General features: G+C 39.2%; 1 protein-coding gene across 1 annotated transcript in view; it reads left to right on the forward strand.

The window, feature by feature from the left end:
* Positions 1-25,937, forward strand: part of SGMS1 (sphingomyelin synthase 1) — a 104,907-nt gene that overhangs the window by 58,776 nt on the left and 20,194 nt on the right. Inside the window, exons 2-3 of the mRNA XM_055274325.2 lie at positions 7,846-8,699; positions 24,933-25,050. Of these exons, the coding sequence (XP_055130300.1) occupies positions 8,077-8,699; positions 24,933-25,050 (741 nt within the window). The 5' untranslated portion in view covers positions 7,846-8,076. The remainder of the gene's footprint in view (positions 1-7,845; positions 8,700-24,932; positions 25,051-25,937) is intronic.

The following is a 25,937-nucleotide window of genomic DNA, read 5'->3' on the forward strand; positions in this document are numbered from 1 at the left end:
GTATTTCAGTAGGCTACATTGCCTTAAAAGATCTGTTAGGTTATTATTTACTTTTTTTGAGACAAAGTCTTGCTCTGTTGCTCAGGCTGGAGGCTGGAGTGCAGTGACAGGATCTCGGCTCACTGCAGCCTCTGCCACCCAGGTTCAGGCAATTCTCATGCCTCAGCTTCCTGAGTATCTGGGATTACAGATGTGAACTACCACACCCAGTTAAGTTTTGTATTTTTAGTAGACACAGTTTTTGCCCAGGCTGGTCTCAAACTCCTGGCCTTAAGTTATCTGCCTGCCTCAGCCTCCCAAAATGTGTGAGCCGCTGTACCTGTTCTGGTTATTATTTTATGGAAAGTTCTAGAAGATATAAAAACTTTTATCTGAACCTGAAGCTTTTACAAAGAGGCACTTAGTCTGTTTCATAATAAAATAATATCAATTCTTGATTTGTATGCCCTTTAACAAGGTACCCCACAGGTAGTTTTGTGTTATGAAGTTTGAGCTAAATGCTACATGTCCGCAAGATTTTGATCTTGCTTTAAGTCAACTATAAGCTATCAGTGTAAAGTCATGTATATACTCCATGTTACTTTTGCTTTTGTTTTTATTATTAAATGTATTTATTTTTTGTTACATTTTAAAAAAATTGAGATGTTGTCTCACTGTGTTGCCTAGACTGGTCATGAACTCCTGGCCTCAGGAGATTCTCCCACCTTGGCCTCCCAAAGTTTTGCAATTACAGGCATGGACCACCATGCCCAGCTGCTTTTGTTTTTAGAGATTTGATACGTGAAGCCAAAAGTTTGGTTCACTATAAGTCTATGAGACTATACATGTACAACTTTCATCATTCTTTTATCATTATCAGCATTTAGAAACATCTAGACTCCTGTAGTTTCTCAGTACTTTCTTCACTGACATGCCAGCTTGTTTGTTCAATCTTGAGTCCTTCATGCCTTAAAAAATCATAAAAATTAAATTATTAATTTCATGGCATTCATTTTAAAAGTCCATCGAATCATCAAGGAAAGAATAAATTATATTCAGTATAATAATTTCTTACATTTTATGTATTATGTTTTCCAAAGCACTGTCAGGTACATGCAAATTCCCTTAACTAATAGAATAAGTGGATGGAATAAATTATTCCATACCAGGAAACTGAGGCACTGGGGTTGGAGTACAGGTTAGTGTTAGAACAAGTGTTAGAATTCAGATTTTCTGAGCAATTGCCCCAGGTCTTGTTGCATTGTGGTATTCTGTGGTATTCTGATTCTTGAAAACTTATGTTCAATGTGAAATTTGCATGGTAAATTGTTAACCCTGTCTTGTTTCTAGCAAGTGCCTGATGACAAGGTAGTATAATAGATTATTTGTGAATAAGGATAAAAAAATTTATAAATGATTTATTTACTAATTTTGGTTAGTAAATTTTTTTTTCATTACCAGAATAATTACTTTTACTTTTCTGTTTAAAGACCTGCTTGGCTTTGATAATTAACTATACATAGTTTTTACCATGTCTGGCATATTGTCTGATGGTTTTTATAATATTAAAGTCTAAAATATGTATTGTAAGAATTGGAGCCAAATTGAATTTAGCAGATTTCTTTTTTACTAAATTGAGGCTAAATATAAAATCCTGGTAAGCTTAGAATCTATAATGAACATGTGCTGTTTTTCTCTGCTTTTTTTTTATTTAATTATACTTTACGTTTTAGGGTACATGTGTACAACGTGCAGGTTTGTTACATATGTATACATGTGCCATGTTGGTGTGCTGTACCCATTAACTTGTCATTTAGCATTAGGTATATCTCCTAATGCTATCCCTTCCCCCTCCCCCCACCCCACAACAGTACCCCGTGTGTGATGTTCCCCTTCCTGTGTCCATGTGTTCTCATTGTTCAGTTCCCTCCTATAAGTGAGAACATGCGGTGTTTGGTTTTTTGTCCTTGTGATAGTTTGTGAGAATGATGGTTCCAGCTTCATCCATGTCCCTACAAAGGACATGAACTCATCCTTTTTTATGGCTGCATAGTATTCCATGGTGTATATGTGCCACATTTTCTTAATCCAGTCTATCATTGTTGGACATTTGGGTTGGTTCCAAGTCTTTGCTGTTGTGAATAGTGCCGCAATAAACATTACGTGTGCATGTGTCTTTATAGCAGCATGATTTATAATCCTTTGGGATATACCCAGTAATGGGATGGCTGGGTCAAATGGTATTTCTAGTTCTAGATCCCTGAGGAATCGCCACACTGACTTCCCAATGGTTGAACTAGTTTACAGTCCCACCAACAGTGTAAAAGTGTTCCTATTTCTCCACATCCTCTCCAGCACCTGTTGTTTCCTGACTTTCTAATGATCACCATTCTAACTGGTGTGAGATGGTATCTCATTGTGGTTTTGATTTGCATTTCTCTGATGGCCAGTGATGATGAGCATTTTTTCATGTGTCTTTTGGCTGCATAAATGTCTTCTTTTGAGAAGTGTGTGTTCATATCCTTCACTCACTTTTTGAGGGGGTTGTTTTTTTCTTGTAAATTTGTTGGAGTTCATTGTAGATTCTGGATATTAGCCCTTTGTCAGATGAGTAGATTGCAAAAATTTTCTCCCATTCTGTAGGTTGCCTGTTCACTCTGATGGTAGTTTCTTTTGCTGTGCAGAAGCTCTTTAGTTTGATTAGATCCCACTTGTCAATTTTGGCTTTTGTTGCCATTGCTTTTGGTGTTTTAGACGTGAAGTCCTTGCCCATTCCTATGTCCTGAATGGTAATGCCAAGGTTTACTTCCATAGCAATGAGCTTTTCCCTCTTTTGCACAATTTCAGCATCAGTTGCAGGAAAACAGCATGTATACCTTTATTTCAAGTTTCAAAGCTTGCATGAAAAAATAAAAGTTTATTTGCTCTTGAAATTTCCAAGGCTGTCTTTACTCGTGTGTCAGAATGATTGGGCTTTAAATATGTCATTTATAAGTGGCAGCTTCAGTATATATTTATGAAGTGTCACTGTGGACCCAGTTGGGCAATAGAAAAGAAGTGTAGGTTGTTACAAGAAGACCAAGATATACTTCCTAGAGTAATTAGTAGCTTTTATTCCTTTTACATGATTGAATCCTCCCAGCAGTAGCAGCCTGTGTGAAGGTAGGTGTATTAGTTCGTTTCCACACTACTAATAAAGACACCCTGAGCCTGGGAAGAAAAAGATATTTAATTGGACTTACAGTTCCACATGGCTAGGGAGGCCTCAGAATCATGGCAGGAGGCAAAAGGCACTTCTTACATGGTGGCGGCAAGAGAAAAAATGAGGAGCAAGCAAAAATGGAAACCCCTGATAAACCCATCAGATCTCATGAGACTTACTCACTACCATGACAACAGTATGGAGGAAACCACCCATGATTTAAATTATCTCCTGCAGGATCCCTCTCACAATACATGGGAATTATAGGAACACAATTCAAAATGAGATTTGGGTGAGCACACAGCCAAACCATATCATTCTGCCCCTGTCCCTGCAAAATCTCACATCCTCACATTTCAAAACCAATCATGCCTTCCCAACAGTCCCCCAGTCTTAACTCATTTCAGCATTAACCCAAAAGTCCACAGTCCAAAGTCTGATCTGAAACAAGTCCCTTCTGCCTATGAGTCTGTAAAATCAAAAGCAAGCTAGTTACTTCCTAGATGCAGTGGGGGTACAGGTATTGGGTAAATATAGCATTTCCAAATGGGGGAAATTGGCCAAAACAAAGGGATTACAGGACCCATGTAAGTCCAGACTCTAGTGGGGCAGTCAAATATTAAAGCTCCAAAATGATCTCCTTTGACTCCAGGTCTCACATCTAGGTCACACTGATGCAAAAGGTGTGTTCCCATGGTCTTGGGCAGCCCCACCCCTTTGGCTTTGCAGGGTACAGCCTCCCTCCCAGCTGATTTCATGGGCTGGCATTGAGTGTGGCTTTTCCAGGTGCATGGTGCACACTGTCAGTGGATCTACCATTCTGGGGTCTGGAGGATGGTGGCCCTCTTCTCACAGCTCCGCTAGGCAGTATCCCAGTAGGGACTCTACCTGGGGGCTCTGAACCCACATCTCCCTTCTGCACTGCCCTAGCAGAGGTTCTCCATGAGGGCCGGGTCCCTGCAGCAAACTTTTTCCTGGGCATCCAGGCATTTCAATACATCTTCTGAAATCTCGGCGGAAGTTCCCAAACCTCAATTCTTGACTTCTGTACACCCGCAGGCTCAACACAATGGGGAAGCTGCCAAGGCTTGGGGCTTCCACCCTCTGAAGCCACAGCCCGGGCTGTATGTTGGCCCCTTTCAGCCACTGCTAGAGTGCCTGGGACACAGGGCACCAAGTCCCTAGTCTGCACACAACACGGGGACCCTGGACCCGGCCCATGAAACAACCTTTTCCTCCTTGGCCTTTAATGGGAGGGGCTGCTGTGAAGAACTTCTGACATGCCCTGGAGACATTTTCCCTGTTGTCTTGGGGATTAGCATTAAGCTCCTTGCTACTTATGAAAATTTCTGCAGCTAGCTTGAATTTCTCCCAGGAAAATGTGTTTTTCTTTTCTATCACATAGTCAAGCTGCAAATTTTCCCTTATCAAACTGAATGCTTTGCTTCCCATATCAAACTGAATGCCTTTAACAGAACCCAGGTTACATCTTAAATGCTTTACTGCTTAGAAATTTCTTCCACCAGATACCCTAAAACATCTCTCTCAAGTTCAAAGTTCCACAAATCTCTAGGGCAGGGGCAAACTGCTTCCGGTCGCTTTGCTAAAACATAACAAGAGTACCTTTGCTCCAGTTCCCAACAAGTTCTTCATCTCCATCTGAGACCACCTCAGCCTGGACCCTATTGTTCATATTGCTATCAGCATTTTGGGAAAAGCCATTCAACAATTCTCTAGGAAGTTCTAAACTTTCCCACATTTTTCTGTCTTCTTCTGAGCCCTCCAAACTGTTCCAGCCTCTGCTTGTTACACAGTTCCAAAGTCGCTTCCACATTTTCAGATATATTTTCAGCAACACTCTACTCTACCAATTTATTGTATTAGTTTGTTTTCATGCTGCTGATAAAGACATACCCAAGACTGAGAAGAAAAAGAGGTTTAATTGGATTATAGCTCCACATGGCTGCAGAGGCCTCAGAATCATGGCAGGAGGTGACAGGCACTTCTTACATGGTGGTGGTAAGAGAAAATGAGGAGGAAGCAAAAGTGGAAACCTCTGATAAACCCATCAGATCTCATGAGGCTGATTCACTACCACAAGAGCAGTATGGGGGAACCGCCCCCATGATTCAAATTATCTCCTGTTGGGTCTCTCCCACAACACATGAAGAGAATGGGAATTATGGGAATACAATTCAGAATGAGATTTGGGTGGGGACACAGCCAAACTATATCAGTAGGTAAGGTAGTTGTTAATCCTGTTTCCCAGAGGAAACAGGCTTGGCAAGGCTAAAGGACTTTGCCAAGAACGGAAGTAGCTGGATAGACTCTCGAATGCAGGCTCCCTGGCTCACTTGGCTAATACTCTTTCTACCATAGCACACACATAAGACTGTTAAATTGTATTGTGTACCATGGGCATTCATGGTTTAGGAATTCAGGGAGGAGAAAAGGATTATGAAGTGGAGTAGACAGCTAAGGCTTTGCAGAGAAGGACCTTAAAGACTAAAGGAAGAATCTAAACTTTTTGATGAATACATAGAGAATTCCAAGTTATGGGGAAGCACAGGGCTTATTTTAAGGAAGGAATAATTTTGTCATCCCAGTTTGTTAATAGAAGCCATTAATTTGTCTCACTGTCTCAAAGAGGCCCTGATAGGGCTCACCTTTGCAAGATTCAAGTTCCTTTGTTAGATGTGTGCTTGCCATGCTTGTAATGCCAGATGGATACTTGATGGACCATTATGAAATTGGCTCCTAGCATTTGATTTTTTCCTATTTTAAAGTTGATTGTCTATATACTTGTTTTAGTACCAGTACCATGCTGTTTTGGTTACTGTAGCCTTGTAGTATAGTTCGAAGTCAGGTAGCGTGATGCCTCCAGCTTTGTTCTTTTTGCTTAGGATTGTCTTGGCTTTATGGGCTCTTTTTTGGTTCCATATGAAATTTGAAGTAGGTTTCTCTAGTTCTGTGAAGAAAGTCAGTGGTATCTTGATGGGAATAGCATTGAATCTATAAATTACTTTGGGCAGAATGGCCATTTTCATGATATTGATTCTTCCTATCCATGAGCATGGGATGTTTTCCAATTTGTTTGTGTCCTCTCTTATTTCCTTGAGCAGCGGTTTGCAGTTCTCCTTGAAGAGGTTCTTCACATCCCTTGTAAGTTGGATTCCTAGGTATTTTATTTTCTTTGTAGCAATTGTGAATGGGAGTTCACTCATGATTTGGCTTTCTGCTTGTCTATTATAGGTGTATAGGAATGCTTGTAATTTTTGCACATTGATTTTGTCTCCTGAGACTTTGCTGAAGTTGCTTATCAGCCTAAGGACTTTCTGGGCTGAGATGATAGGGTTTTCTAAATATACAATCATGTTTTAGCATTAGGGATTCTCAACCTGTGTACCATAGTTAGCCATAGTTACAGTTATATGTATTATATATACACATTATACATGTATGTTTCTAGTTATGCATAAATTTATAAAATTTTGAATCCTACTTTAGAATCTTCCCTACAGATATGCATTTGGTTATTTTCACATAGTTAGTAAAATATTTTAATAAGTAAATCTACTGAACTAGAACTCAGAAACTTAACTTGTGACTCTTTTATGCAGACTGCCACTTGGCCATGGGCAAGTTTCTTGACATTTCTAGAACTCAGATTCTTCATTTATAAATGAAGGAGTTGGATCAGATCCTTAATTTTTAAACTGTGAGATCCCACAGAACCTGAGAGGGGCTGAGATTAAGAAAGATCAACAGAGCAGTCAGGACCTTGGCCCTTCACCTGTGCTTCAACCCAAGCAGCGGCATTTGTAGATCTTTTATACATTTGGGACCTAAGCACATATGGAAAAGGGGATTCACTGATTTTTTTTTTTTTGAAAAAAGAATATAAAAATATTAAACCAGTTGATTTTGAAGCTCAGCAATTCTATGAGTTGCTGTTGTGTAGATTTTTAAACATTCTTCACGAGGTAGAGTAAGCAAATATATTTTATTCTTTTACATTATCTCAGGAAGTATATAAGGACAAAGAGAATACCTGGTCTCTTGACCAGGTTGAAAAGTGTCCACAGCACTGTCAAGTTGCTTCTTAGAAAATAGACCATTGGAGATTATTATTATTATTTTTTGAGACAGAATCTCACTCTGTCGCCCAGGCTGGAGTACAGCGGCCTGATCTTGGCTCACTGCAAGCTCTGCCTCCTGGGTTCACACCATTCTCCTGCCTCAGCCTCCCAAGTAACTGGGACTACAGGCGCCTGCCACCATGCCCAGCTAATTTTTTGTATTTTTAGTAGAGACAGGGTTTCACCGTGTTAGCCAGAATGGTCTCTATCTCCTGACCTCGTGATCCGCTCGCCTCGTTCTCCCAAAGTGCTGGGATTACAGGCGTGAGCCACCGCGCCTGGCCAACCATTGGAAATTCTATAAAATATGTCTCCTTTGACAACATCCATTTTCAGATCCAATTCAATGTGTGTTGCAAAAGACTAATAACCAGGAAATCAGTAGTCTCTGAAACGAATACATGTTTGAAAACTATTAAGTTTACCAATAACTGGTTTTCTACTTTCCTTATGTATATAAGGCTTTGCATTTTGAGAGGGTAATTTGGAAGTACAGTATCTTGATATTTTCTCTTGCTTTCACAGAAGGAAGAATCCTGCTCAAAAATGAGGTGAATTAATGCTTGGGCGCTCAGGAACCCTGGACAGCTACATGAGGTGTTTAAAAACTGCCCTGACCATCTTGCCAAACAAATCTCTGCTCATGAGGCCCCACAGGATGAACGAGCTGAGGCAGGACAGTGTCCTGCCCTGTCGGAACAGTGACTGCTGACCTGCCAAGAGTGAGCTGGGGACTGCCTGCTGTCTGCCAGTACAATGAAGGAAGTGGTTTATTGGTCACCCAAGAAGGTGGCAGACTGGCTGCTGGAGAATGCTATGCCAGAATACTGTGAGCCTCTGGAGCATTTCACAGGCCAGGACTTGATCAACCTAACCCAAGAGGATTTCAAAAAACCCCCCTTGTGCCGAGTATCTTCTGACAACGGGCAGCGGCTCCTGGACATGATAGAAACCCTGAAAATGGAGCACCATTTGGAGGCACACAAGAACGGCCATGCCAACGGGCACCTCAACATTGGTGTAGACATCCCCACCCCCGACGGCAGCTTCAGCATCAAGATTAAACCCAACGGGATGCCAAATGGGTATAGGAAAGAGATGATAAAGATCCCCATGCCAGAACTGGAGCGCTCTCAGTACCCCATGGAGTGGGGCAAGACTTTTCTGGCTTTTCTTTATGCACTTTCCTGTTTTGTTCTCACCACAGTGATGATCTCGGTCGTCCATGAACGAGTACCTCCTAAGGAGGTGCAGCCTCCGCTACCGGATACATTTTTTGACCATTTTAACCGGGTGCAGTGGGCCTTTTCTATTTGTGAAATTAATGGCATGATCCTTGTAGGACTCTGGTTAATTCAGTGGCTGCTCTTAAAATACAAGTAAGTCAAGTAAAAGCTCTAAGATTCAATGATTATGGGATTTGCACTCCAAACATCTGATTATTATTTATAAATGAAATTTATCAACTTGTTGGGATCAAAACATACTATTTTTTTTTTCTTTTTTAAACACATACCCTGTTGGACTAACTTACTGTCTGGAAGCTTTAAAAGAAAATGTTGTTTGTTGCCTGTTTTATGCAAGATTCATACAGGATGATGAATAAGACTGTTAGAGATGATGCTCTGTTTTCACTTAATGAGAAAGAAAACTCTCAGACATCTTCAGACAGTACAGGCTATTGAACAACAGATCAACCACCTAGTCTTGGTTGGTGTTACTAACCCATTAAGTAAATCAACAGTTGGCCTAAGCACTATAAATTGGCTGCATAGCTTTTCCCACGCAGAGTCAGACATCTGGAGCCTTAGCAATATATATTTAAAGATGTTTCACACAGAATTCAGAACACCTGTTTCAGAGTGGCTTGGGTTGTTGGGAAAACAATACCTTCAGGGTATGACTTTGGGTAGGTGGGAAGTGGATGGACCTGAATGGATTCCCACCTTCTACTACTACTACTTAAAGCAACATGTGACTGTTCCATTCAAATTTCTCAGAGTTTTAAGTAGGCAACTCCCACTTAGTTTCAGGTGTATCCGAGGTGGCTTTCGCATCCGAAGCTCTAAACTCAGCATTGACCCCCTCAGACAGGCTGTTTACTCGGGTTGCCTACATTGCCCCTTCACTGATGTTTGATTTTCTCCTTAGTTAAAGGAACACCTTATGGTTTCCATGAATGAGGGTTGGAAATTGGTTTATTAAAGAGCTGAGTTTCTCTCCGGTGGAGTGTGTTTCATGATCCACCATGTGGTTAAATATTAAGGAATTCATCTTACAGCAAGAAAACAAAATGCACACTGAGAGTTCATGCTGAACGTTCTTTAACAGAAATGATAAGGTTTTTACTAGTATGTTTTATAATGACTCTTTTTTTTTAACCTGATAAATTATATATCTGCAAATTGAAATAAAAGCAGTTCCTGACACTTTCCCAGGGATGGACGGTCTTAACTGGTATAAAGAAAGCCATTTAACTGATCAGTGTTTATTTACAGATGGTTTGACAGTCCTAGAGTTTAAGCTGAATCTGAAATAGAATTGTTGGTCTGGGCTGCATTTAATTTGGTGGAAGACCTTTTTTTTTTCTGTTCCTTTAGTTTTAAGAGGCTAATAAATAGTAGTAGGCTTTAGAAATACAAGACACTTGGAGTTTATTAAATGCATTATTTTTGCTGCCAAACTTTAGTTCTGCTTTTGCCTTTTTGACTTTTAAACTTTTTTTCCTAAAATCCCATTGGAGCAAAATACCAGTACTGTACAAAGGCAAGGTCAACTCAGATTATGCTTCCTGGGTTTTCCCTGATATTTGTTGTTTTGTTTTTGTATGTTTGCTCCTTTTCCGGTTTTTCATCAAAATTTTTAAATTCAAGCAAATAATTTACTACCCCACAATATAACTTTGAGTAAGTCTTAACAGTTACAAATCCCAATCTTTCACAGAACTGTGACTTTTAAGTAATTTTATTCTTATAAAGTATCCTCTTAACCATAAAACTAATTTTCTTAAAGTATATTAATAATTACAATTTTCCCAACAGGAAATTTTCCTCAAATCTATTTCTCTTTAAGCTTTATTATTTTGTGTTTTCCTGGTACTTATTGCCATTACTGTAATCATTTATATATTTAAGTTGCTCAAAGCAAGAAACCAGTTGATTTGACAAAAGTAACTCAGTGCTGGAATGCAGGCAGCCTGGGATCTGGCCTCAGGTGTGTCCAACTTGCTGAGTGGTTTGGGTGGATCCTTACATCTCAGGAGCCTTGTTTTTCTCACAAACAGAATAATGGCATCTCAGTCTAGACGATTTCTGTTGTCATATACATATACAACTACGTTTTATATGATTCTAACATAATCGGATGGGCCAATTATATTGAATTTTATTAGCTTCAGAGCGTTTTTGTCCAGAATGCATCCAACTAAGTCCTCTCTGATTTTCACCTCTGGTGGGATAGGGATGTGGGAAATGAAAGCAGAGTCATCATGATCATCCTAAGCATCGTCCACCCTGTCCTTCTACTGGGGTCCATTGCTGGTTTCCTGTCTCTCTCCCTGTGACCTCTCTTCAGTGTATTTGGCCCACCAGACAGGTAGGAGGTAGGAGGTAGGAAGAAAGATACAGATGACACATCAAGCAGTGAAGATGGATAAACTACCTTTTCCTGGCTCTAATAGAGAAGGTTAAAATCTTTTATAGTGTCAGAGGGACCCTTTGTTTCTAGTTATTTGGTTATTGCAATATAGTAGTTTTATTTATCTGGCATTTTGGAGAAATTGATCCTTTTGGTTATGGGATATTCTTAGCAGAGAGTTAACTTCTCCCTCTTTTTGTGTTTGACTCTTCTGAGTGCTGACCCCGTCCCCAATCTCCACTAGGAGGTGTGCCACTTAGGAGCCTGTTTTATACGACTTCTCCAAATTAAGCGTATTTGGCCAGTAATTCCCAACAGGCTATTTTTACTTTGATTTTAGAAGTCCTGGATCCCTTAAAAAATCAGTCTATCCTTCTTATTTCAGTTTCTTCTACTTTTTAGGGAAGAATCATGGGGTGAAACTATAGAGCATCACTTACTTAAGAAATGAGATCACTGGAATTTGGCCAAAAACTCCCAGCAACAAACCCTTTAACCAAATTTGAGGTGCTGGAAAATCTTAATCTTGAATTTGTGACACTGTGATATTTGATTCTATTTTTATGTTGTATACAATTGTCCTTTACTATTAAACATAGGTTTTGATTTTTTTTGTACTTAAATTTTTCCCTCCTTTCGTTCTTAATGTCTCCCCTGCATATCTGTATGTATATATGTTTATATATACGTAAATCCACATGGGATTTCCATGACCTCTCAAAATGGAAAGCAACAATAATGCCTGTCCTTGAGAACTTTTTCGGTTTTTAAAATTGTAAATAATGTTGTCTCCCCATTTAGAATTGGACTTTCAAGCCACTGACTAGGAAAAATTCCTGGGAAATCTCTGCATTTGTGTCAGACTTCACTGCAAAACAGGTATCCCTTGTTTTAAGAAAGCATGATAAAGAACATATTAAACTTAGAGATTTGATGAAGGCTGAAGATATAAGGATTTTTCATGCATGGCTAAATCATGGCTAACACAGTGGCACCTACGTGTGATACATGTGGCTCAGCTCTACTGGGACATGGTGAACACCTGAAGAAGAAAGCCAAGGAGCAGGACTATAGAGTTTCCAAGTCACCAGAGAAGTTATGACTTAGCGTGGTGGTCATAGGTTCCTCAAACTCAACTTGTGTAAAACCAGATTTACTATATTTTTCTTCCAACTTTTTCTTCCTCCTATCTGGCCAGTGGCATTTCCTAGAAACCTAGAACTCCTCAGTTCCTTTTATCCAGATAGTCACTAAGTTCTTTCAGTTCTAATTTTAGATCCATTTCTTCTTTCCATTTCTATTTAGAACTCCATAGTGGTTGCTCAGATGGAGAACCAGCTCCTTAGCCTGAAGCTCAAGGGCCCTCAGCATCTGGTCCCTATCTCTCCTGCCTTATCTCTAGCTACTCCACTCCACAGTTTTCCTCAAACACGTTAAGCCCATATCACATTTCATTCTATTAGTTGTATGTATGTCTCTTTCATTGCTAAATTGTAAGTTCCTCAAGAAGAAGAACTAGATCCTATTCATCATTCACCTTTCTATCCCAGTGCCTGGCACATAGAAAGGGCTTACCTAAAATTCATTCATTCATTCAACTAGTATTTATTAAGCAGTATACCATATTTCAGGCACCGATAGACCCTGGGGATGCTACACTGAGCAAAGGATCCTGATGCTTTCGTGAAGCTTATATTCTGGCCAGTGTAAGGGAGGCAGTAAATGAATATATGATATTGGCTAGTGTGATGGAGAAAAATAAAGCAGTGCAAAGGGCTAGCAAGTGTTGGAGAGAGTGGGGAGAGGCTGATATTTTAGACTGAATGATCGGAAAGCAGACTCCTCTGATTAGATGATGGTTAAACAGACATCTGAATCAAATGAGAGTGAGTACCATGCATGTGTTTGGGGAAGAGTAGTTGATGCAAGAGACACAGAAAGTGCAGAGTTCTGGCACTTACCTGAGGAACGGTCAAGGGCCCATGTGGCTGAGTTAGCTGGGAGAGAACCCTGATGAAGGAGGTCAGTGAGGTGTTAGCCTTGTGGGCCATGGATGGATAAGGAGTTGGGATTTTATTTCAAGTGTGGCAGTAAGCCATTAGGGGAGAAGGACACGAAAAACCTGGTGTTTTAAAAGAATGAAACTGGTGTTTAAAAGAATGTGGCTGCATTACAGAGACTAGGGAAGCAAGAGTTGAAGCAGGAGGCCTGGTTGAGATGCCACTGCAGGCCGGGCATGGTGGCTCATGCCTCTAATCCCAGCACTTTGGGAGGCTGAGGCAAGCGGATCACCTGAGGTCGAGAGTTCAAGACCAGCCTCACCAACATGGAGAAACCCCATCTCTACTAAAAATACAAAATTAGCTGGGCGTGATGGCACATGTCTGTTAATCCCAGCTACTCGGGAGGCTGAGGCAGGAGAATCGCTTTAACCCGGGAGGCGGAGGTTGCAGTGAGCTGAGATAGCAGCATTGCACTCCAACCTGGGCAACAAGAGTGAAACTCTCAAAAAAAAAAAAAAAAAAGCCATTGCAGCAGTCCAGGTAGAAGATGATCATGACTTAGACTCAGTTAACATTTGTTTAGTAAATAAATTTTGTGGAAGGGTAATGAGAAGGGCTGAACTCTTTCTAGAAGCCATGACACTTACAGCTTCTAATCTTTTATAATGACAGGGCTGACTTCTGTTGCAGTATCTTTCTCATATGAGGTTTTTGGGGGTCTCTGTGAATCCCTGATTTGTATATGGAATTTGTTGGGGAAATAGCATTTACTAATTTGGGGAAATCTCCAACTTTGTTTGAATATATTTTATTTCAGAGCGAAATGAAGTCAGGTATATATCTTGATATGTGTTTTCTACCATAGCTTCTTTTGGGTCAGACATTTGCCTAAAAGGAATAGCATAAGACAGTTGTATAAGGAGAAATTAAATGTCACAGAGTATATTAGTCAGTTAGTGGTGAAAAGATTTGACGAAAGAAAAGAAACCATTGGACAGTTGGGTTATGGGTTGGGGTCGGCGGTAGAGAGAGCTTAGTGGTAAAACATTCTGGCATAAACAGTTGCATTGATTTGTAGAGAGGCTAGTGAAATGGAAATGGTCACTTAGTGGGTGACAATTTTCTCTGAAAATTGATCCCATGCCAAAAGGGAAGGAAGTAAAGAAGAAAAATGATGACCACAGATCCTGCTTGGGACCTGCCATGACATCAAGTTTTAGAACTGTTTCTAGGGGCTTTGTTAATCCTGCAGAATGGAACAGATACAACTTTCCAGTATGGCTTTTCTGGGATTATATGCTGAGAGAACTGGGATGGATTTTTAGAAGTTTACTAGCATTCTGTATTTCATGTTTGGAGGTCACTTTGGGAAAGACTTTTTTTTTTTTTGTATTTTAACCTTTGATAAACCTTTTGGGGGCCTTATTTGTTAAGTAGGTATCAGCCAACATAAGAGATTTTTTCTATAGCATTTTCCTCTCTTCTGTGAATGGAATCTAATTTCCAGGCATAATCTTTGTACTGATTGGCAGTTGCTTTTGTCAGATGCTAATCTGATTGTTTTTGGTTTGTGTTTTATTCAATAGACTAGATTCTCCACTAACATTTATCTTTCATTTTACCCTATTTTAATTCCATCAGTGTTTCTTTTCACATTAAGTTGATTGAATCAAAGTACTTAACTTCTCTTCTGTTCCCAAAGGTACTTTATAACCCGCAGATACTGTCAACAATTTTTCCCTTGTTTTTATGTCTTTGATGGTTGTGATTAAAGTTCTTAAAAGCATTCGATATAGAGAGCATTTGATATGAAGTCCGGGAGAGTGGGGGGTTTCTATTCAATAGAATTTATTTTCTGAGTTCCAGAGGAACCTTTTCTTAAGGTTATTTCACTTTACTATATATTAGCCCTATACTGTAGATCATAATGGTAGTCTTTAATGGAACTTCAGAACATTTTTATGTTTAGTTATTTACCAAAGTTATTGGAGACTGTGTGCTATGGATATGGCAGCGAGCAAGACAGTTGAATGGGTATTGTATTCTGGGAAATGTTTGTTCTCAGAGTGACATCTCAGTGTTTGAAAATGTGTTGTCTAAACTCCATCCATGTATGAAACTCATGAGGACAAAATTCCCTCATATTACTGGTACTTTTTTGGATACTTACCCGTTATTTAATTCTCTGGTAAGCTGTAATATTTCTGTCCAGCAATAAAGCAAGGTAAGTGCTCAGGGATTACCTCTTTCCCTCCTTTCTATTTCCTCCACACATGTAGCTGCATCAATTATGTGCTTACTCAAAATCTGTTTTGTTCTGTTCCTTTTAATCCATGTTGTCAAAAATTATTATCTATTCAAGAGGCAAGTTCCAAATCAACTGATTTTAGAGTAATAAGCATTAATGTGTATTGTATCATTTGATACAATCAACCCTTAAAACAAGTAGTGTTATTCTCCTCTCTCAGTGAAGAAAACTGAGACTTGGAGAAGCTATTGACTTGCCCAGCATCCTACAGTGGCATATTTTGGGCACTGAAGGCTCTTCAATATACATCCAGTCTATAAATTTCCTGGTATTATAGGCACCTGTCCTCTGGAGATGTAATTTTTTTTAACAGATTTAGTGTCGTAGATGCCACGTGCATAGGACAGAATAAAAACAAATGACTTCGGTTTTTTAATTATAAATTTTATGTGTTGGGTTCCATCTGGGAGACGTGCATGTGTTTCAGGATGGATCTGCCAACTCTGATAGCCATCCATTTTTTCAGTTCCCCATAGACTCTAGAAAATGCCCTTAGCTCTGTCCTAGCTCTGGAACCACCTAAGTGTGGAATGGGCCCTACTCACTACTAATCTGATAAAGCTTCATTTGCTACCAACTTCAGTCACGTTTCTGCACTTAAGACCACTGACTAGGCATGCCCAACCTCATTCTTTTTCTTTCTGTTTCTAGTACATTTTCTCTCCTCCCTTGATTCTGACCTATTATCTATCTAGGTTCAGAGCCTGAGCTGAGATCCCGTTTTCTTTCCTTTCCTGGGGACCTTCTCTGACGCCTTCTCTTCCCAGATCATCTGGATCTCCTAGCCTCTTGCAGGCCTCGCTGTGCCTCCTCTGTCTTCTTTTTGTTTACCAAGGGCATTTTTTTGGAGTGGGGAAGGACACTGTAAAGGCTAGAAGATGGATTCGGTCCCAGATTGTGCCTCGCCTTTCATTCTCATGTTAGTGAACTGGTGGTCTTCTTTGCTTCTACCTTTTCTAATTTACAATTTTAGGTCTCATGACCTAAATACTGGACTGAGCCATAGGAATTATAGGGAAATTGTAGATTTTTCTCTAAATTTAGTAATCCCAGCAGTATGACTTGTAGGCAGTTTAGAAGATAAGGATAAACAAAAAGACAAACCAAATTATCATCTCACCAGAGATAAATGACGCTCATATTTGGGTTCATATAACTTTTGATATTTTTCTGCATGTGCTCATAAATGAGTAATCTGTGTACATGTATATTTCTAAGTGGTATCATTTTGGCCTTCTCTTTTACAGCATGCCCAGGGATTGTCTATTTCCGTCCTCTCAACAAACCATCATGGATGTCTAATTACTCATGATCTGATTTAGAAGTCACCACATCTGTGTCCCACCAACCTGTCAGTGCCATGACTATGGTGGTGAAGCACGTGGTTATACTCAGTCTTACACTGGAAGATCATTCTTGATTTAGATCCCTACAGCTACCTGCTGACTGAGTGACTTTGGCCAAGTTACTTGACTATTGTAGTAGCGTTGTTTCCTTACCTACAGAATGAGAATTATAGTTTCTATAATGCTGTTTTGAGGATTGAACGAGATGATATGCATAAAGCACTTGACAGAGCACTTGGCATCCTCCTGGTTCCCAAGCCTACCAGTGGCATTTCCATTCCTCCCAGTGCTCAGCCCAGATGTGTTGTGTTTTGTTTTGTTTTTGAGATGAGATCTCACTTCATCCTCCAGGGTGGAGTGCAGTGGCATGATCATAGCTCACAGCTCACTATAGTGTGGAACTCCTGGACTCAAGTGATCCTCTGACCTTCCTCACCACTTCTATTGCTGCCATAGGTCTAACCACCTTCATCTCTTACCTAGGTTATTACCTGGTCTTGCTTCGTTTTAGTGGGCTTTTAGTACATTTCCCTTCTTCTACCTCATATGGCATTAAAGCCAGTGTCCTCATATGGTGACCTAAGAGGTCCTCCCAGACCTCATGCCCTGTACTCCCTTGATGATCAACAAACACCGACACACACAAGCCTCTGGAATTTTCTCCCACAGATAACCTCCTGGTTGACCCATCATACAGAGGTAGACCTTCTCTGACCAACTTAGCCCCCAGTTCTAACCTCCCTTCCCCCAGTGAGACTCTCACTTGGTTTTACCCTTTAGCACTTATCTAACATGCTCTATATTTTACTTATTTTTTTACCTGTGTATTGTCTGCCTCTTTCACTAGAACACAGGCACCACAAGCCAGGCTGTTTGTCCATTCTGTTCACTGCTGTATTCCCCATGTTTAGAATAGCACTTGTATGTTCGTTATGTGAATTTTAATAGACACTAAAATTTATTAAGTATTGCACATGCTAGTTACTGTGCCTAGAATTCAATAAATGTTAGTGACTGCTGGTGATGTGTCTGTTATGTTTTCAGAAACCCCCTGTTAAAATAACAGTGTTACTTTTAAGGATAATCCCTTAGCCCAAGAGTAAACATTAATTGTTCAGTTCTGCTGGCTGTGACTAAGCAAGCCCCTAACAATGTGACTCCGGGTGGTTAAGTTTTGATGATGGGAAGAAATGAGGAGATCTGGGTGTGTATACACACACACACAAACACACATGTATGCATATACATATTTGTATTCTATGTATATATACACTAATGTATACACACATACGTGTACACAAATATACATACATTATTTTTGTTGATAAGCTAAAATACCAACACAGAAATATAACGCCTTTTCTTTACAGTTTTATTTAGCAGTTTCTGGAGGATACTTGATTTTAATTCTACATAACTATCTCAAGTAGACAGTATTGATGTTTTTGTTCATGTCTTATAGGGTAGCATTTTTCCTTTACTTCCTGTTACAACCTGTATATAACTCAGGAAGTAACATTTTAATTTCATTAGCAAAAAGAGCAGCTGATTCAAAGTCTAGAAAGACCTGGGTTTTGTTGTGACTCTCTCATTGACTTACACTCTGGTCCCAGGCTAGTACTTAAATTCCTCATACGTTAATTTCCCCTTCTGTAAAATGGGATAATGGTATATGCTAAACAGGAATGTTGTTAAAATAATTAGTAACAAAGGTGTGAAATTTCTTTGAGTTGGATTTTAAAAAGTAAAAACGCATAGTATATGTACAGACACATTTCTGGACTGGTGCACAGGTATGTCTCATTTTCCTGATTCATGAACTGTGCCATCTACCCTGTATGGGTACCTAGGAAGTATTAAATGAGTTCTAAATCTCCCAGGCAAGCATTTATTTTGATTATTTTGTCTGTTCTACCGTGTGTAGTCTTGCTCTTCATTTGTTTTCCTAACCTTTCCTTAGAATTTTCTCTCCTAAAGTACTGAATTAAGCCCTGGATTTTCCTAAATGGAATCTGTAGCCATTGAGATACCTGAGGCTGTGATGGGTGGAAAGGCCTTACAGGACAATGAGACTAGAAAGAAGAGAGAAGGATACAGAACTCACAGGCCCCAATCTCCAGGGGTTTGCAGTCCTGTTTGGATAATGGAGCAATCTCAGCAAGTGTTTTGAATAAAAATATGAATGCAGAAAGGATGCAGAGTGAAGGGATAGTGAGCATCAGGGCAGAGTAATTCTGGCAGATATATAAAAGGGTTTAAGCAACAAATATTTGTAGAAAGAAGTAGAAAAAGACTTCAGAGAGAATAAGAATTAAAGCTGTAGAGCACAAAACTGTGTAGTGTTGCTGGTACTGCCAGTCATATTACAGGTACCATCATAAGTCTCCCTGGGACTAAAATACAAGAAAGCACAGGTCTTCTTAAGAGCGTCTTCTCACAAAGGGGATGAGACATTTTTGTTGGTAATGGTGATGCCAGTCTCACTATTAAAAAATACCATACAGTAGAAACAAAATTTGAAGGAATTGGGAGGATGAAGTGGCTCTGTCCAGTCGGGGACATCTGGAAGCCGTGAGGTAGATGCATAGGATTATAGCAGACATAATGATGTGAGAGGCCAGAGAAAGAGATTGACAGGCAAAAGCAAGAAATTGAATTTGTGTTTAGGGAACAATGAGTGGCTCTTTTTGCCCCTGGTAGTGGGATTCACACCTAGGAGAAGACAGAGGAGGTGGAGGCAGGAGGATCATTTGAGCCCAGGAATGCAAGACCAGCCTGGGCAATCTGGCAAGACCCTGTCTCTACAGAAAATTTTTAAAAAATTAGCCACAATGGCCTGCACCTGTGGTCCCAGATACTCAGGAGGCTGAGGCAGGAGGATTGCTTGAGCCCGGTAGATCGAGGCTGCAGTGAGCCGTGATCATGTGACTGCACTCTAGCCTGGATGACAGAGCAAGATCCTGTCTCACCACCCCCCGCCAAAAAAAAAGACTTAATAAAAGGAGACGTCATGTTGAAGGGAGTTGAAGAAAGCTATGAGGGGAGTGGTCACAATCCAGGGAATCCAGGTGCTGTAGCAAGGAATTAAGGAAACAGGTTTTAGAATTTCTTTGGAGTTAGCTTCCACAGAATATGGGAATGTGAGGGTGCAGAATGTTGTCAAGAGGGCTGTAAAGAAATTAAAATAGAAGGATAGGATAGAGAGGAGCAAGGGCTTCCTTAGAGTAGGGGACCTCTCTGAGAGATGACATTTGAATGGAATGTCAGTGACAGGCAAGTGTCCCAGGAGAAGGCAGAATCCAGGCAGAGAGAATGGCTGGCACAGAGATCCTACTCAAGGCAGGAGGGACTTCACAAACTGTGTTCAAAGAGCACCAAGGGCATTGGGCTGAGATAGAGCCTGGAGAATGATAGGGAGGGTGGCCAGAGGGCAGGCTAGAGGGAGGTGGCCAGATATAGGGCCTCAGGGTCTTGGGAAAGGATTTGGATTTTATTAAAATGAGTTTGACAGCCATTGGAGGGCTTTAAGGGACATACCTTTTTAACTGTTTCAAAATAGATGATTCTGGCAGTTCTAAACAGAATGGATTTTAGGAAGCTACCTTAGTCTGTTCAGGCTGCAATAACAAAATATCATAGACTGGGTGAGTTATAGCGTTCTGGATGCTGGAAGTCCAAGCTCAAGGTGCAGGCTGATTAGTATCTAGTGAGGGCCAATTTCCTGGTTCATAAGTAGTGCTTTCTCTGTGTGTCCTCACATTTCAGAAGGGTGAGCCCACCTCTCTACAGTCTATTTTATAAGGGCACTAATTCAGACCTGAGGACCCTGCCCGTGTGATCTAATCAAATCACTGGTGATTAGGTTTCAACATAGGAATTAGAGGGGAAGGAGACACAAACATTCAGACCATAGCAGGAGGCAAGAGTGGTGTTAAGGACAACAGGTAGAAAGAAGGTCATTGTGAATGTTCAGGTGAGACAGAGTGTTGAGAAATCGATGACATTTCAGGATGACTGATTTAACATATGAGGTGGTAATAAGCAAATCTAACTGGGCACAGACTACAGAAAATAATGAAAAATGGACACATGTAATTTTAGATAGCTATGTGATACTAGAAGAATTTTTTTCAGTTCTTTACTAATATAGTCATTAAGTAGATTTTGAAATGTGGCTGAAATGGGATAGGATGTTGACTCAGCTGTAACTACTCAAAATTGAGATTTCTTACACAATGTGATGCAGTTTCCTGAATATTTTTGTTTTGTTTATATTTCAGCTTAAACTCTCTGAACCTCACTTTTCCCATCTGTAAAATAAGGATCATATCCATGCATTGCCAGGTGGTTTTAAGAAGTAAATGACACAGAGTTTGGTATATAAGAGAACTTTGGCAAAACAATTGCTGTTGGTAATACCATGCCTGGGGAAATACCTCAATAGAAACTTTGTTTTTTAGTAGTGTGGTCGCTGGCTCTAAACAAAATTATTTCCTTTTTCAACCTTATATATTAAGAAAAATATGACTATTCTAATGCCCATTCTTAGTGCTATTTCATGGCCTTTCCAGTTTTTTTGTCACCCATTTCTGTGATTCATAAGAAAGTGATGTCTTTTTCTTCCTTTTGCTGTTGAGGAAGCTAATTTCTAAGGAAATTAATTGAGATGGTCAAGGGCACCAGGTGATCTTTTGTTAAAGGTAAAACTAGCATCTGTGTAAAGATACAGCTCAGTGATGCATTGTCTGTCCATTCATGTTTTACAACTGGAATCACTAATCAGAGACCTGAATCTACTCTTCCATGACTGCTCCAGAGATTTGAGTCTCCCAATTCTGTGTTAGTTACATGTGCTCTCCCTTGTGTATTGCCTCTTAGTTTTGCATTGTTGCTTAGTTCCACTGCACCATTGTCAAGTCCTATTTATCTCTAAAAGCTAATAGCTTTCAGAAAGAGCTAGGAGGCCAGGTCTGGGCACTGAAAGAGTTGTGTATGCCTTCCTACTGTGGATTAGTTGAAAGAGACAACTCACGGGAAAACAAACTTTTTCCAGTATTTTAGTTTTACTTTCCACTATGGTAATTTTTTTTTTTTTTTTTTTTTTTTTACCGCTTTTCATTTATTTATTTAGGGACAGGTCTTACTCTGTCACCCAGACTGGAGTGCAGTGGCATGGTCATAACTCACTGTAGCCTCTAACTCCCAGGCTCCGGTGATCCTCCCACTGCAGCCTCCAGAGTAGCTGGAACTACAGGCGCATACCACCATGTCCAGCTAATGTTTTATTTTTGTTGGTTTTGTTTTGTTTTGTTTTTGTTTTTGTTTTGTTTTGTTTTAGTAGAGACAGTGTTGCGCTATGTTGTCCAGGCTAATCTTGAACTCCTGGGCTCAAGTGATCCAACTGCCTCAGCCTCCCAAAGTGCTGGGATTACAGGCATGAGCCACCATGCCTGATCTTTCTTCAGAATTTTAGATCATTGTACCAAATGCCAAAAACACTCTAGTGCTGGTAGTATTTAGTCAAGTTCTGAGCAATTTTTTAAAAAATTAGGAATATAAAAAAGCTTAATAAAATACTAGCATGTACTTGACATAACATGCTATTCTAGTAAGTCTTAATAATGATCTATAAAATGTTAACACTTTTATTCATATTTCCTTATAATCAAATTGAACAGATACATTTTCCTTTTCTCTCAGAAAAAGTAATAATGAGCCTAGTGCTCTAACACTTGGGAGAAAAATAGATAAACTCGACCAAACGCAAGTCTCTGAAATGATAGTCCTTGCCAAGTGTGTGCAGATGCGAAACTGGCTTCTTTTGAATGTGGAAGGAGAGGTGTATCCCATGTGAGGGGAGCACTGCTGTGATTTTGAAAATTGTACCATACATCTTCTTGTTGGCATCTGCTTAATTTCTAGCAGTATCTCATTAACATTTCTTTTGTCAGTTTTTGTAAAGCACATCTTGAACTTTTAAACCTTTAAGTAAATAAGAATTCTAAGTGTATAAAATTATTTGATTAAGGAAGTGAACGCCCAGAAGTGCATACAATTTCTTGAAACACTTTTATCCTCTGTTAAAGTTTGTTGTAGAAAATTCTTGTTTAACATTATACACCAAAGACATTCTAAGCTTAATTTCAAAAATATTAAATGCCAAAGAGCAGACAATTCTTAAAAACAACCACTTCTAACTTGTCACCTTGTTGTTAACATTGACAGTTTCACATGGAAATGGTCAAATTTCAGTTTTCAAAGTTATTTGACTCTTTCACTTTAAGTCAAATAGTAAATGTGACTGAATCTTCAGTATTTTAATTAAAACAATTTTATGTATTTGTCTTTTCTTATCTTTTGATACCTCATTCTTAGATTTTTAGATAATTCTGAAATCACTTCCGTTGGTACTCACATGTAACTCAAGTTTGAAATATGGAAATAGTTATTGGGGTGGTGTGTGTGTGTGTGTGTGTGTATGTATACCTTTTGTGCACCATAAAATAATCAGGTAAAGTGATTTTAAGATAGTAATCTTTAGCAAAAGCAATAATTTTACTTTTCTTCCTCTAAAGAGTTCAGCAGATCTAGACTTGAAAGTGTGCTGACTTAGGTGTTTCTTGTATAGTTCAAGTGAAATTGCAAATAATTTCTGTTCACTTGAGCAGGATGGCTAAGGAGGGCGTTTTCTTTTAAAGAAAGATGACCATTATGTCTTACAATGTGAAATTTACTTTGATATTTCTTTTTTGGTGTTCTTGGCAAAGACATTTATAGGCTGGTATTCTTCTCTAGTATTGTCCCTCTTTATATTATTTAATTGTGCTTTGTATTTTACTTGAAATTAGAGGCATATAGATTGCCAAGACAGCTTTATGCTGAATAAATTCATGTCTTTGGAGGAGGCATACGCAGCTTGACTAAGAGAAAATAAGCAAAGATGGCTTCTATCGTAAATAATTCTTACCCAGTTTCTCAAATCTAGGTGAAGAGACCAACACCCAAATTCTACTCATAAAACCTAAGTAACATACATGGGCTGTGCAGATATGGATAAAATGCTAGTATAATTGTATGGTTTTTTTAAATTAATTTTTAATCACACAAGTGACATATCTTTGTTTCTCTTTTTAAAACAGAAAATACACATGAAACAAATTTTCCTCTGGCTAGCACACCTCAGTAGGCATGCCCATCCTGCATAAAAGTAGAGCTACACTGTATGATTATAATGATTGAATGGCCAAGATCCTAAGAGGAACACCTGCCCACTGTTTCTAAATTTTCCTTGTTTGGGAAAATCTGAACTCCTCAAGGTTAAGGAAGAGGAGACCCACAGGGTTACCCACATGACTCTGGCCTGTAGTCATGGTCACTACCAGAGAGAGGTAGAGAGGGAAAGAATGTTCTTGTTCAAGAATACACCAGACTTTAATGAGGTTAAGTTGTACAAACTTACATGGAATTTTTATATTAGGAGAAGTTATCTAACTCAATATACATGTATATGTATATAGATAGATACATACCTACATGTATATATCAAATAATTTTGTTAGAACCTAATAATAATAAAACTATTTCTAATTTTTGCTTATATTTTTATTCATCTACTTAATCTATACATTTGATACCTACCATTTGTGCCTACTATATGGTAGGAATTTTTCAGACATCATTTCTAATGTTGTTATCCCTATTTTACTTCTTAGGAAGTTGAGATTCAGAGAAGTAAATAGTGCATCCCAAGCTGCAGTGGTAGTCAGGGAATGGGATGAGGTTGAATGCTCTTTTTTCATAGGTTCTTTCTTGGCATCATGTTGCCTCAGAGAATCAGTTTCTGGGATGTACAACTAAAATTGTTTAATGTCTTTGGCTCATTAAATGGCATAAAAGTTTTAAATTCTCATTCTAATATCATTCTGATTTTCTGAAGATCTTCCTTTGATGACAGCAAAAATACTCTCTAAATGTTTAACCACAGATACTGAGTGGGTTCTGGCCAATCAGAGTGGGCTCCACTTGTATGTCCAACAGTTGAACGTCAATTCAGGTTTAAGGCCTCATGAAGCCTAATTAATAGCAATATAAACCAGTTTAAGCGCTTTTGGCCAGTTAATATATTTTTTAAAAAGCACCACACAGCGTTATTCTCAAAATCTTTGTCTTAATCTGGTATTAGCCATAGTTGCAATGTTCTGGTTTCAAGTTCTCAAGTAGTTTTGGGGGTTTGTTTTTATTGAGTCATTGAAAAATTACAGTAAATGAACCTACAGAATTTCTTGACTGAGAATCTGCCCTGTTTTTCCCTTTTTCTAGGTCTATTATTAGCAGAAGATTTTTCTGCATAGTTGGCACGCTGTACCTGTATCGGTGTATTACAATGTATGTAACTACACTCCCAGTACCTGGTATGCATTTCAACTGTTCTCCGAAGGTAAACTATTCCTCACTGTAATTTCCCTTTCTGTTTGTTTCTCGTCTTGCCCTGGGGTCCTTTGAGTGAGGCTGCAGGAAAACATTTCTTCAGAATACAGTGGAGTCCCTCCTCCATCTGAGAATGTTACTAAATGATATGGCCAGGCAGCCCCACCCTTCCCAGAATCTCTAAGCCCTGCCAGTGCCTCCCAACTGGGGAAATATGTGTTCTAGTTTGTGTGTTGGAAGCAGTTAAGCTTTGTGTAGTTCTTTGGTTTCCTGCCAAATTTTTAAAATATCACTCATTTCTTTGACACGCATCCAGAAGCTTTTATATGCTTCCTCTCTCTCGGAGGGAGAGCTCAATTTCAAGTGATATTTTTTCCATTTTCCTTCTTTCTATTAATCCCTACAGCAGAGCCAGGAAGAGAAAGTATTCCTATCTCCTTGCAGTCCTCAACCAAGCCAAATAAGATCACTGTTCTCTGGGGTAATATATTGGCTTATTGATTTTCTCTAGTAACAAATAAGTCTTTTTAAAAATAAACTTTATTCCTCTCTTATTGTCTCTACCTTTCCATCAGATTCACGTGACACTCTTCACCTCCTAACCTTTACCTTGGAAGAATTTTTAACTAGGGTGATCGTTGGAACTCTATGAAATAATTAGCAGATTTTATTGTTACAATATTTATGTACATTAAAGTTCTTTAGTGCATTTTTAAAAAGAGGCTAATTTCTCTCCTTGATTTTTGGTGGGAGAAAATATAGTGTACTCTGATGTATTTGAGATCATTTCTTTGCATTATACCTGTGTGGGTGAAACAGCCAAACACTTTCAGTCTCATTGCTTTGTACTTTTGTTCCTCCAGAAGAGATGTTCTCTTTGATAGAACCTTTAGAAAG

Source organism: Symphalangus syndactylus, chromosome 4, assembly GCF_028878055.3.
Source record: "Symphalangus syndactylus isolate Jambi chromosome 4, NHGRI_mSymSyn1-v2.1_pri, whole genome shotgun sequence".
In the NCBI taxonomy this organism is placed as follows: Eukaryota; Metazoa; Chordata; class Mammalia; order Primates; family Hylobatidae; genus Symphalangus; species Symphalangus syndactylus.